This window comes from Vigna umbellata, chromosome 6 (assembly GCF_029865625.1).
Source record: "Vigna umbellata cultivar VRB3 chromosome 6, Vumbellata_1.0, whole genome shotgun sequence".
In the NCBI taxonomy this organism is placed as follows: domain Eukaryota; kingdom Viridiplantae; phylum Streptophyta; class Magnoliopsida; order Fabales; family Fabaceae; genus Vigna; species Vigna umbellata.
Genome location: NC_142170.1, coordinates 10,400,030 through 10,412,663, shown reverse-complemented (window position 1 = coordinate 10,412,663; position 12,634 = coordinate 10,400,030). Strand labels below are relative to the sequence as shown.

Sequence of the window (12,634 nt, the reverse complement as noted above, 5' to 3'; positions counted from 1 at the left end):
CTCTTTAATGTAATTCTTTTAATTTTTTAGTCACTGGAGTATTTAAATTTAGTGTTATTAAATTTAAAAATTAAATCAATACATAAAATCAGTCTGTAAAATTATTTAAGTAATTTAGAAATAATTTATGCATTTACATTCACAGCTGATATTAATTTTCACTTTTACATTTTCTTTACAAGGTAAGAAAACATGGACAAGTTAAAAGAGATGAAAACACAGTTTTATTCACCAAAAAATTATCATATGACATATTAGACTCGTTATTTTTTCTATCTTGATCCGAATATAAAATAACATGTTTGTTTTTTAAGTTTTAATTGAGTTTTACGATATTTGTATTTTTAATTGATTTTTCGTTGAAAATATTTAATAATTTAATATTTATATTTTTAATTAAATTTTTGTTATTTAAATTTTTTATTTAAAATAATAAATAAAAGATCATATCATTAATATGAAAATAACTTTATGATTAATATAAAAGTAATAAGTGGGATATTATTTTTATTAAAAGGATGAAAAAGAATAAATATAATTTCATCATGCTAGTGTCGGATCTAAAATCTAAGTCAGTGGAAACAAATTTGGTTATAAACTTTCTTTGCCAAAAGGAGAAAAATTACGGGAAAATGGGTATTATCATTTTAAAATATAACTTTGTATGCATAACAAATTTATTATAATTTTTAATTTATCATACATATCATATATTTCATTAACTTTAGTAAACTTTGATTTCAAATATCTTCATTTCTTATTCTTTTTTATCAATTCAAATAATCACATATTTACTTTAAGGAAATAGAAAGATGACTTAGTGATAAAAGTTGAAAAAAATATATAAAATAGATTGTGAATTCAATTACTCCAATAACAATTTAAATATATAAATTTGTGGATTTAGATTGAGGATGAAAGAAATTATGAATTTAATCTTTCACTGATAAACACTAACAACTAATATTGTCTATAAAAAAATTACATCTTCACTTCCTTTTCTTTTACGGACAAAAAAAACTACACTCACTGAAAAATGTTAAACCATAATATTGATTTAAAAAATATAAAAATGCTAAATATTTAATAAAAAAAATTAAAAAATTAAATTTATAAATTATTTGAAATTTAGCTAAGTAATTTTTTTAATTTTAGTGGTTGCTTAGTGACCTTGAAATGTAAGGTAAAAAGGTGTATCACAATAATTTTGTGAATGGCGCCTTTAGAAATTGTTAAAAGAGAAGAAGACAAGTTCATTTATTCCTTTCCAAACAGCAACAATTTCATTGAAGAAAAGTCTATGATGTATAAAAAATATATGCATCATGATTCCATTTAGGGTAGGGATGTAAGTTAAAGTTACAAATGCATTTCTCCACACCAATGATTGTACCATTCGACTTTTTATTTATCTTCCCCTGAAATTATCTTTATTTTCATAATACTGATATTTTATTTTTTTCTACCAAACATACCATTAGTCATACTATTTATTTAATCGTTGACTGTAAATACTTTATTGTTTGTGTTTAATGTTTTATGAAGAGAGAGAGTGGCAGAAAATAAAATATACCACGGATAGTACACGCATTATAATATTTAACAGATATTAATAAAAATAGTTGTCCATATATATAATTAGCCTATAATATACATCTAAAAGCGATAATCCACAATAATGCATATTACTAATGTAGGAGTTGGACAAGAACGCCAACATAGGTAGATTTCCACGGCTCTTTTGTACAACAAAAATACATTTGTCAATCCTGGTAAGAGTAGGAATAAGTCTTTGTGTGATCATGAATGGACTCCGTCAATATCAATGTGAGTATAAACGATTTTGTAAGGTTTTTAACGCCGTGTCTTCTTGAAGGTGAAACAGTGTGCAACGAGAGAAGAGAGCGATGATTTGCGCGGCAGAAGGTGTTCGTTTGCACGGATTTGTGAGCAACGAAATGTAGTAATTTGCAAGATGGGACTCTTTTTTTCATCTTGCTTAAACGAGGAGATTTACGCTGATTTCTTCGCAAATTACGTGTGTGCCCTCATGAGTTTGTTAAATATCACGAAGGAAGAAGCGTGTACTGTGCATTGACGAGAAAGAAAAGTTATTGTGGTCATGTGAGGAGTAAACTGTGTGGCCATGTGAGGAGTAACTTTGCAGTTTCGATGTGCAACAAGGGAGTTGATCGGAGGTAATATATTTTTGTGATTTAGATGTGGTTGTTGCAGGTTGGTTGGATGTGGTTGAGAAGACGAAGAATGGGGTTGATTGCAGCTTGGTGTTGATGACAACTTGATGGATGAAGATGAACTTTACTGAAGTAGTTGTGCTTGAAGAAGAGGTGGTTCATGGGCGTGTATTCGGTTCCACAAATCTGGTGACCGGTTCTAGTGGTGAGAAAAAAATGAAGATGGAGTTGTATTCGGTTCCATTACGCGTATCCGGTTCCACTCCTTCAAGAAATTGCAAAGAATAACGTATTCGGTTCTACGTTCTTGTATTCGGTTCCAGCTTTGAAAAATGCGTTGTATTCGGTTCCAATTAATGGTTGAGGAGTAGTAATTGGTTCCCCAACATTCTTCCTCCCTCGTGCATGGCTGATGCGTGTTGCAGGCTGATGCGATTTGGTTGGAAGGTTGGTGGTGGAAGCCTGACGGACCGGTGAAGGATGCAACCACCATCACATGGTCGTTGAAGCACTCGAGGAAGTTGTCGTTGATGATGGAGGATGTAGCGTCGTTGGAGGATGCAACGTCATTGACGATGAAGACGATGGTGTTCGTGATGAAGGAGGATGCAGCCAGCATCCCATGGTCGATGATGATGAAGACGAAGTTGTCCGTCATGGTCGTGGGTGCTTCTGATTTTGGATCAGCTACTCTAGAACAGGAATAGGCATTGACGACATAACATATGACATTCTATCAATGGTTATAGGAATGGTGAAGTGATGAATATGGAGCTCTTGAACACATGGAGAAGCCATGAGAAAATTCTCAGGTCATGTGAAATGTGGCTGCATTAATCTGTAGATATAATATTTGTAGAAGCATGAAAAGATGGGGTAGCTTCTCCGATAAACAAAGAAAGATGAAAAGAGACTTAAAGTGAATAAGACGGGTTCTTGAAGATTTGCAGGTGTGAAGTTGGTGACAGATAAATTATATGTTATTTCCCTCACCCATTTACCATCTTTGTATGACACACTTATTACTTTTAGATCAATACATAATCCTTTATAATATTTTAGACTCATTATGCATGAACTTTCTTATCTTCGGGGACAACAATTTTCGCATTTCTTAAAACAACATAAATATATCAAATACAATAATGCTTATACTGATAACTTTAATAACTATGGGCATTTTGGTAATCTTTAATTTATACCAATTAAACAAATTTTTAAAAACTGTCACATCAATCAAATCCTACACTAATTCTCACAAACTTTACCTCTAAATCCACTCTCAATTACCTCCAAATCTACTCAAATAAACACAAAAAAATTTACCCTCAAATTCATTCAATCACTCTCCCCCAAATCATCTCCTCCAATCACCCCCAAGTAAACACAGCATAAGTGAACACTAAAGACATTATAAGTCTCTATGTACCTAGTAGTCATTTTTGCAATAGTGAGTTCTATAAATATCTATGTGTAAGTGAATGACGATAATTTCTATGTGTCAAACATAACTGGAAACTCTACGTGAGTTAAGATATACCATAATTTTATGTAAGTTGACACCTTTATGTGAGTTAACTCATATTTTGCATGAACCTTTGATTCTACATGAGTCAGCGACTTTGTGTTGGATATTATTTGATAATATGAATGTGAATAACTTGTGATATATATATATATATTTAAATTGTGGGTTACGTATTTTTATGTTAGTCCACACTTTATTTCATGTGTCTATGTTTGATTAAGATCGTTATAATTTATCACACGAACATACAGTTGTACAAGTACTAAAAAAAACAATACCCAGTAGAGACAAATGTTTTTTTTTGGAATTTTAAAAGAACCATTTTGATTGTAAGTATTTGGTTTAGATGGAATTTTTTATTTTTGAAAAAAAAATGAAAAACTATATAATAAAAAGATTAAAATGCTTTTAGGTTGATTTTTTTGTTATCATTTTATTTCAGGTATATGGTCGAGGATCGTCACAAAACACTCTTTCACATACTTTAAACCGTACAGGTAGGTACTTGTTAAAGATAGTTCGATGCTCGCTCAAGTCAGTCATGTAACCGATAAGAGTCATAGTTCAATCTTAAATTTCGTAATAAATGCAATCCCTTACGTTTCTACCTTTCACTCGTATTTATAGGGCTTGTGATTAACATTTCTATAATTACAACCCAAAACTTAATAAGCAAGACTTACCAATAAACTTGATTAAATGATGTAATTAAGGTTAATTATGGTTACAGACCGACCGACTGAAGGGGACGACTTAGATGATACAATATTGTTATAAAATAAATAACTATATTTAAAATTTTAATTACACAATTTTTTAATAAAAGATATTTCTAACTATAAGAAATGATGATGTGATATTTGTTTCAAGGTAACAGATCGAAGTTAATGTTCAACGTTTAAAGAGTAGGAAAAAGGGTCAAAATTTTGTCTTCATTCTAAGTTATTTTGTAGTCGTTCTTTCAAACCGTTCAAAGAATATCTACATAAGGTACCTCAACCTATATTTATAAATTTCAGAGTGGACTTTCACTTAACAACAACCTAATTACGGTCCAATTACTGGTAATCACACTCTACCCCATTTTGTTTAACACTATAACTAATTGCTTGACATTTAACCCATCTGTTACTATGGGCTCATAGTCGACCGAACGGTAAAGGTGCAAAAGAGTCGGCTGACCGATGATACCTCTCAGGTCAATGAATCGGTCGGTAAAAACAGCCGTTAAGGTAATCAATGGTAATAACTGCCGGGAGTTAATGAAAATAATTGTCATTTATTGACAGTTAAGGTAATCAATGGTAATAACTGTCGGGGAGTTAATGAAAATAATTGTCATTTATTGACAATTCATAACGTCATTCATTGGTGATTAATAAGTCAGACCTAACGGTAAGCTCATTATAATTTATAAATATTTGTCTTAAATAAGGTAACTGGAACTGAACTTAGAAACTCTGATAACTAATCTTGATTACAAGATTATTACGCAAGGTCACTGACTTGAGCGTCAGAGTGTCTTTTGCAGGTACCCTCCCTCACGGCTTGGACAAGGAGAAGAGAGAAGACGCGCAATCGAATGATGGAGCGGACAACTTCGAATATTTTGAATGAAGGTTCTAAATCCTGCTGAAACTCGAATCAAACTCTGTGACCATTCGATCTTAATGGTAAATTCATTTAAGTAACTGAGTAAATTATGAATGAGTAAAATATTAATAATAATGAATATTTTAGTATAATATTTCACTAAATTATTAACTATTGTTATATATTTTTGTTTAATGACTTTCAGGTGAATTTCGTTTAATACATTATCACCTTATCAAAATCTTGCTAACATATGGGAAATTGGCACCATATTACATTTTTGTGTGGTGTAATTAATGGGGGTTAAAAAGTGAGTTCGATTCGTTTATATAGATAATCTTGATTTGTGAGAAAATACAAAAGAATCAAAATTAATTTACAATAATAAATATAATTTTATTATTTCATAAAATATCACTTCATATTTCTTTAAAATTTTATTTCGTTAACGAAACCATTCAAAAATAATATAAACTTGTAACAGAGAAAAGAACTAAAATCACACCATTATTATTATATACTCGAGATCTAAGTAGCACAATTATGAAATTCTCATGTTATTTATGTCATTTGAAAATTCAATTGACGCCATTAAAAAATGGGATTAATTAATCATTAAGAAAAAAACATGGTTAAGCAGAAACAAAAAGATAATTATTTATGCAAAGTGGGTTAATTAAACGGGAGGTCACATCAGCCAGTTGACGATAATGATATGTAAATAACCATTTTCCGAGGCAAACAACATTCGACTTGTCAATTCCACACGACTCCTATCATACACTATACAATGCATCCTAATGTCAAACCTTTTTCTTTTCTTTTATTTTTTCAAGAAAATGAACGAATCAACGGCTCAGAACGCGTACGTTCAAAATCTGGTGGCCTCGTGTCTTATCCGCGGCGCCGTATGTTTCACCCTCAAATTGCACTCTTAACCCTTCCAAGAGATTTTAAATTCTAATTATTTTTGTACAATATTTTATGGTTTTAATTTAAGATTTTAAATTAAGAAAAGGGTGTGATAAAAAAGAGAGTAAATGGCATAATTATGAGAATTAATAACAATAAGGGAAAGTAGTAGCGTGGCGTAGACGGCTTCGAGAAGATACCGAATCATGACCCCATACGGCTAACCTAGAGAGAGAGAGAGAGAGGAGAGAAGGAGGCTCCTTAAAAAGACCGTTTCGCTAACGCGTTACGATAGAGGCACGCGTTTCTTTGCGCTCTGTTTGGTACAAACGGAAACTAGTTTTAAGGAATTCAATACAAGGCCCAAACCGAGAAAAAGCAGAAAGATAAAAAGTTAAAAAATAGAGAGAAGAAGAAGAAGGAGAGAAGCGTATCTGGAATTTTCTTCAGATCGTTGGTGTGTCGTGTGCGCGTGGAGGTTCTTTTCTTTGGGACTTTCCTTCAAATTCTAGATTCCTTCCTTTGTTTCTCTTATAACCACCAACCTCTCCTTTTCCTCCTTTTATTTCTCCCTCCATTTTCCCGTTTTCCGCAGATTCGTTAACCTAATAATCTTTCTCCTCAACGGTAATAATCTATCGCTTTCTTTTTTCCCTTTCTGCGTTTCTTTTCAGGGTTTCGATATCAAATCTCACGTTTCTGACGTATCGGTTCTCATCGTGTTTCAGGTTGCTAGAAAAATGGCGGAAGAACACCGATGCCAGGCACCACGCTTGTGCGTCAACAATTGCGGTTTCTTTGGCAGCCCTGCCACGCAGAATCTGTGCTCGAAGTGTTACCGCGATTTGCAGCTCAATGAGCAGCAATCTTCTAACGCGAAGATGGTTCTGAATCAGTCTCTTGTTCTTCCGGCGCCTCCGGCGCCGGTTTCTGAACCGTCTTCTTCGAAGTCGGCGGATCCGGCTTCTGCTGTGGTTGAGGAAGTGCCACGCGCGACGGAAGAGGCTAAGGCGCCGCTGCAGAACCGCTGTATGACGTGCAGGCGGCGCGTGGGGTTGACGGGGTTCAAGTGCCGGTGCGGGATGATGCTTTGCGGGACGCACCGTTACCCTGAGCAGCACGCGTGCGAGTTCGACTTCAAGGGGATGGGGAGGGACCAGATCGCGAAGGCGAATCCGGTGGTGAAGGGCGAGAAGCTCGAGAAGATCTGAAATGGAAACGAACGACGAAGGGTGTTATGGTAATTTCGTGTTTATCAAGTTGGTGGTTGCCGATGTGGAATTCGGGTCGGATGATTGACCCGTGACGTGGGTGTCACGAACGGGCGCCCGTATTATTCGGTGGGTGAGTGGGTGGGTGGGTCATTGCTATGTGGTTGCGTTGTCATTGTAAATTAAATTTAAAAACATTTCAATTTCATTCACCTGGTTTGAAAGCGGTTTCTAATTCTTTTTATTTATCCTCCTAAATCAATTAATTTTAATCCCTTACATCAATAATTGAATTAAAAATAATAATTCTTTTGCAAACCCGTGGGCCGGTAGCTTTTCCTTCACGTTAGAAAAGTTGTAAGCGGTTCAATGTTAGGTGGGGTTCACCAAAATTATATTTTCATTAGTCAAGTTTATCGTAAGCAATAAATGCCCATTTTTGAACATTTTCGAAGCCCTTTATATCCTCCAAATCGCATCAATTTGTATATATTTTAAATGTTAATTTTTATATGTATAAATCCTCAACATAACTTATCCCATAATTTTTCATTAGATTAAGCTAAATTCTTCTGAAATGACCTTAATAAATACCATTTCCTAATAACTCTTTTTAAATCTCAATCTTAATGTATGATCACATGCTTTATTTTAATTTATTTTTTAGATAACAGAAACTTGAGTTTATTTTTTGAATAATAAATGCTATGAATTATTTATTTTTTGAATAATAATACCTATTTTGTCGTTGACGTGTAGTGAAAGTAAGTGCCAGCCACGCCCTTCTGTGGCGCACAAATCATAGCAAATTGGATCAATTTAACGCAATTAATGCTTTTTCTTAACTATTCTGAAAGAAAACTTTTCTTTTGTTCTATATGAAATATTTTTGCGGTAGATAGAGTGCCATGTTAAATATGATACAAAATTTAGTATTGAAATAAAAATATATATTATAAAAATACAACTGATTTCAACCTCTTATATTATATATTTTTTACAAGTTACTATAATATGGGTTATACTACTTTTTCAATTACCAACATTTTGTTATGGTTGTTTTGGTTTATTAAAAATTTGCTCGAAATCAGTGTTTTTTCACTGCATCATAAGAAGTTGCTTTTTTTATTATGGATAAATGGGATTAGGGTGTTTTTCATATTTAGCTTTTTGAAATTGTTAATTTTGAGTTACACTTCATATATAATTTTTTTATATAAATAAAACCTTTTTCCTTTTCTTGAATACTTAACAAATTGAAATACTGTTTCGACGTATACCATAAGCCAACAACTCAATGGACTGCTTATGTGTTAGACTAACGTACTACATAGAAAAGTAATGACGAATATCTAAACTTTGAATTTGTTAAGTATTTAAGACTAAAGAAATCCATTAACTACTTACATAAAAAACACACTAATGTATAAAAGACTCAAAACTTTCTTTTAACTATCACACGATCTATTTTCATTTAAAATTATTTCATCTTTAAAAATGAAATAACAAGATTTAAAACTTAATAAAAAATTAAATTTATTCTTCTTTATAGTAGCTTTCTATATATTGAACCTATGTAATAGATCCCCTATGTATTGTATAAGATGATCACCAAATAAAAAACACTAATTAACTCAAAATAATAATATTTAATCATACTTATATTTTTAACTTAAAATTCTAATATATATATATATATAGGGGTTTGCTAACACGCGTACGCCTGTTTTTCAGTTGGTACATTTTAGCAATGTGTACCGGATTTTAGTAGACAAAAATACCATTATACATGGATTCTAAGTTTTAAGGTTAAGGGTATTTTAATAATTTTCATTCTCAAAACTTAAAAAAAAAAAAAGAAACCCCCTAAACCCTTACTCACCTTTCTCATTCCTCTCAATCCTTTCTCTTTCATCTCTCTCACTCCAACATTTTCTCTGTCATCCCTACTATAGCCCCAATTGAAAAAATCAGAAACACTTGTCTTTAAACAATTTTCCTTTGTAAAGAGTTGAGTCATTGACATATTCACCTTCAGGCAATTCACCATCTTCACTAACTTCTCTAATTTCATCATCTGCATATGTTGAATTATCATCTCTATAAAAACCCTCGAGGCCAATTATCAATTCTTTCGAATCTCATTATGCTTGTGAAAATTAGATAAAATTATATACGACAAAAATTATAAAATGAAAACTCGTTATAAAGTCATTTTTTGTAAGAAATTGTTTAACAACGAGTGTTTCTGATTTTTTCCAGGCCAATTACCAATTTCTTTGATGTCATTATGCTTGTAAAAATTAGATAAAATAAGATAAGACAAAAATTATAAAATAAAAACTCATTATAAAATCATTTTTTGTAAGAAATTGTTTAACCGCGAGTATTTCTGATTTTTTCCAGGTCAATTATCAATTCCTTTATGTTTCTGAAAATTGGATAAAAATGGATAAAAATGGATAAGACAAAAATTATAAGATGAAAACTCATTATAAAATCATTTTTTTTGTAAGATTGTTTAACGGCAATTGTTTCTGATTTTTATTATTATAAGTTTTTAATAATAAAACATTTAATTAAAAGATAAATCATATTATTTGATAAAAATAATGATAAAAATAGTTGTGAAGTGGATTTAAAATTATGTTATTAATTAGTTTAACAATCTGTTTTATAAAAACATTCTAATTTGACTTGTACATTATAACTTATCTTTCAATTTTAAACTAAATGCTTTTCGTTAAAAAATTAGCTTTCCTTCCTAAATTTTCAATCAACTTACAAATTAATTCTGTCAACCTCTCTCTCACATACATAATAATATATATAAATTAAATTTAATCTTTAATTTATCTTTTAGTCTATGTTTAATACATAAATTTCTAGTTTTATAAGAGAAAACAGCTAACTTTAATATATTGTTGAAAGCATCATCAAGTGTTTATACAGAACACTTTCCACAGTCTCAAAACAACAAATCTAGGCTTCTCAGAAACCAAGAAAGCCACATAGTATAGTTGATTTTAGTCATATATCAAGCTCACAACATCCTTAACACCCACGTTCATGGACTTTTCTTGTCCCCACAACACAATCATAGTAATTTCTTGATATTCCTATGATGAAATACTACGTCGATCTGCTATATATGGCTTCAGTGTGTCCATTCTTGCCACGTGTCCAACTACACTGACTTGTAATGCAGGTTGCTTATATTGTTTTGCCTGAACCTGCATTACTTACTCTTTTGTTCCTTTCTTTCTGTCATTTACTGCATATACATTGGTTGGTTGGGCTCATGAAGTCATAAACAGTATAACCCAACCTAATCTAATCTTCCAATAATCATACTGATTTTGTTTTCCCTTGATGTCTTAAAACAATTTTAATTATATCTTAAAATTATTATATAATTGGATAGGTTCAAAAGTCTTTCATAGCTGAGAAATTTATGTCAAGGACGATATCTTTCTTTGACACTTTGAGATGTTTTTTTTTTTAAAAAAAGAAACTGTGATAAAAGTTGAAGACTTTAAATAACAAATTTTTATATGTGATAACTGATTCTGATTATATTATTCCAACAAATCTAATGGAAGAATACATAACATCTCCGTATGTATATTTTAGATTATTTAGACTAAATTTTTATATTTTTTAAAAAGAAAAGTAAAATGTGTGTTGATGTTCTGTAATGACTCTACAATTCTAGATTGACATGGCTGTGGACAATTCTGCAAGACGATTTTATATTTCTATGAAATTATCATGTTAATTTAAACTAATATTAATGTTTTAAACGTAACTCAAGAGGAAATATTAAAAGATATAAGAACATGTTACAAAATTTTTCATTCAAAAAATGACATTGATTACAAAGAGACATCCTTTTTAATTTTTTTTTTATAATTATTTTGGTTTTGGTGACTCATTATTTAGATCAACCTAAATGTTTTGTTTCCAAGTAAAAGAGAACATGGTGTGTAAATTAAAGAAGTTAAATATATGGATTAAAACAAGTTTATAGGGAATAGTATATAATCATCACGTTATATGGTTTTGTAGAAAATATTGTGATCAATGTAACTACATGAAGGTTAATAGGAACATGTTTGTAATTTTAGTCCTATATGTTGATATATTCTACTTGCTACTAATAATGTTGCCATGTTACATGATGTAAAGAATTTTCTTTCTAATAACTTTGAAATGAAAGATACAAGTGATACATTCTCTATCATATGAATAAAAATATTCCATGACAAATCACAAGAATTGTTTTTGATTGTCCTATAAATCATATATTAATAAGGTATTAGAGATTCAAAAGGAATAAAAACACTACAATAATAGTTTCAATTCAAAAAGAAAATAAATTTAATCAAATGCAATGTTCTAAGAATGATTTGAAACGAAAAGTCATAAAGCAAATTTCTTATGTATTAGTGGTTGAAAGTTTGATGTATGCTCAAACTTGTACTTATAATTAGTCTGATATCTAACGTTTTATAATAAAATAATTGTAAATTTTTAATGTTAAAAAAATTGTAAATTTATCTTTTAACATGCTAATTAACTCATTTTAGCAAACAAAATTGTTGATTTTAGATAAAATTTAAACAATTTTAATTAAAAATCATATAATGTTAATAATTGTCTATGAACATATTTGTGAAAAGATAATAGTTTTAATATCTATTATATATATATATATATATATATATATATATATATATATATATATATATATATATAAAAGGAGGATTACTTTTTTTATGTCCACTTTTGTTTTTCAATTTTATCCTTTCAATAAATGTTTTTTTAAATTAAAATTATTATTTATTAATTTTACTTTTTAAATAACTATTTTTCTAAAATTTAACTATTTTATTTTAATTCGATCGCTTTTTAAAACTTAACCATTTTTTAATTATAAAGCTATTTATTTACAAAATAAATAAAAAATGCTCCAATAAATTTATAAAAATTATTTATCTTTAACTTTATAACTATAATAATAAGAATAATCTACACTTGTATATAAAAAGGATTATTCTTCTTTGTGTCTACATTTGTTTTTTTAATTTTATTCTTTAAATAAAAGTTTTTTTAAACTAAAATAGTTGTTTTATTAATTTTATTCTTTAAAGGACTTTTTTTTTTTTAAATTTAACCATTTATTTTTGTTTAAC

At 30.0% G+C, this 12,634-nt stretch overlaps 1 protein-coding gene across 1 annotated transcript; it reads left to right on the top strand.

The window, feature by feature from the left end:
• Positions 1-6,463: 6,463 nt before the first annotated feature.
• On the top strand, positions 6,464-7,885 carry LOC124844388 (A20/AN1-like zinc finger family protein). The gene is made up of 2 exons (XM_088092343.1): positions 6,464-6,855; positions 6,957-7,885. The coding sequence occupies exon 2, from the start codon at positions 6,969-6,971 to the stop codon at positions 7,437-7,439; it is 471 nt and encodes a 156-aa protein (XP_087948469.1). The 5' UTR covers positions 6,464-6,855; positions 6,957-6,968; the 3' UTR covers positions 7,440-7,885.
• The last annotated feature ends 4,749 nt before the right edge of the window (positions 7,886-12,634 follow it).

Excerpts from the sequence above, each read along its gene's own strand:
- LOC124844388 (XM_088092343.1), top strand. The coding sequence starts at position 6,969 with ATGGCGGAAGAACACCGATGCCAGGCACCACGCTTGTGCGTCAACAAT.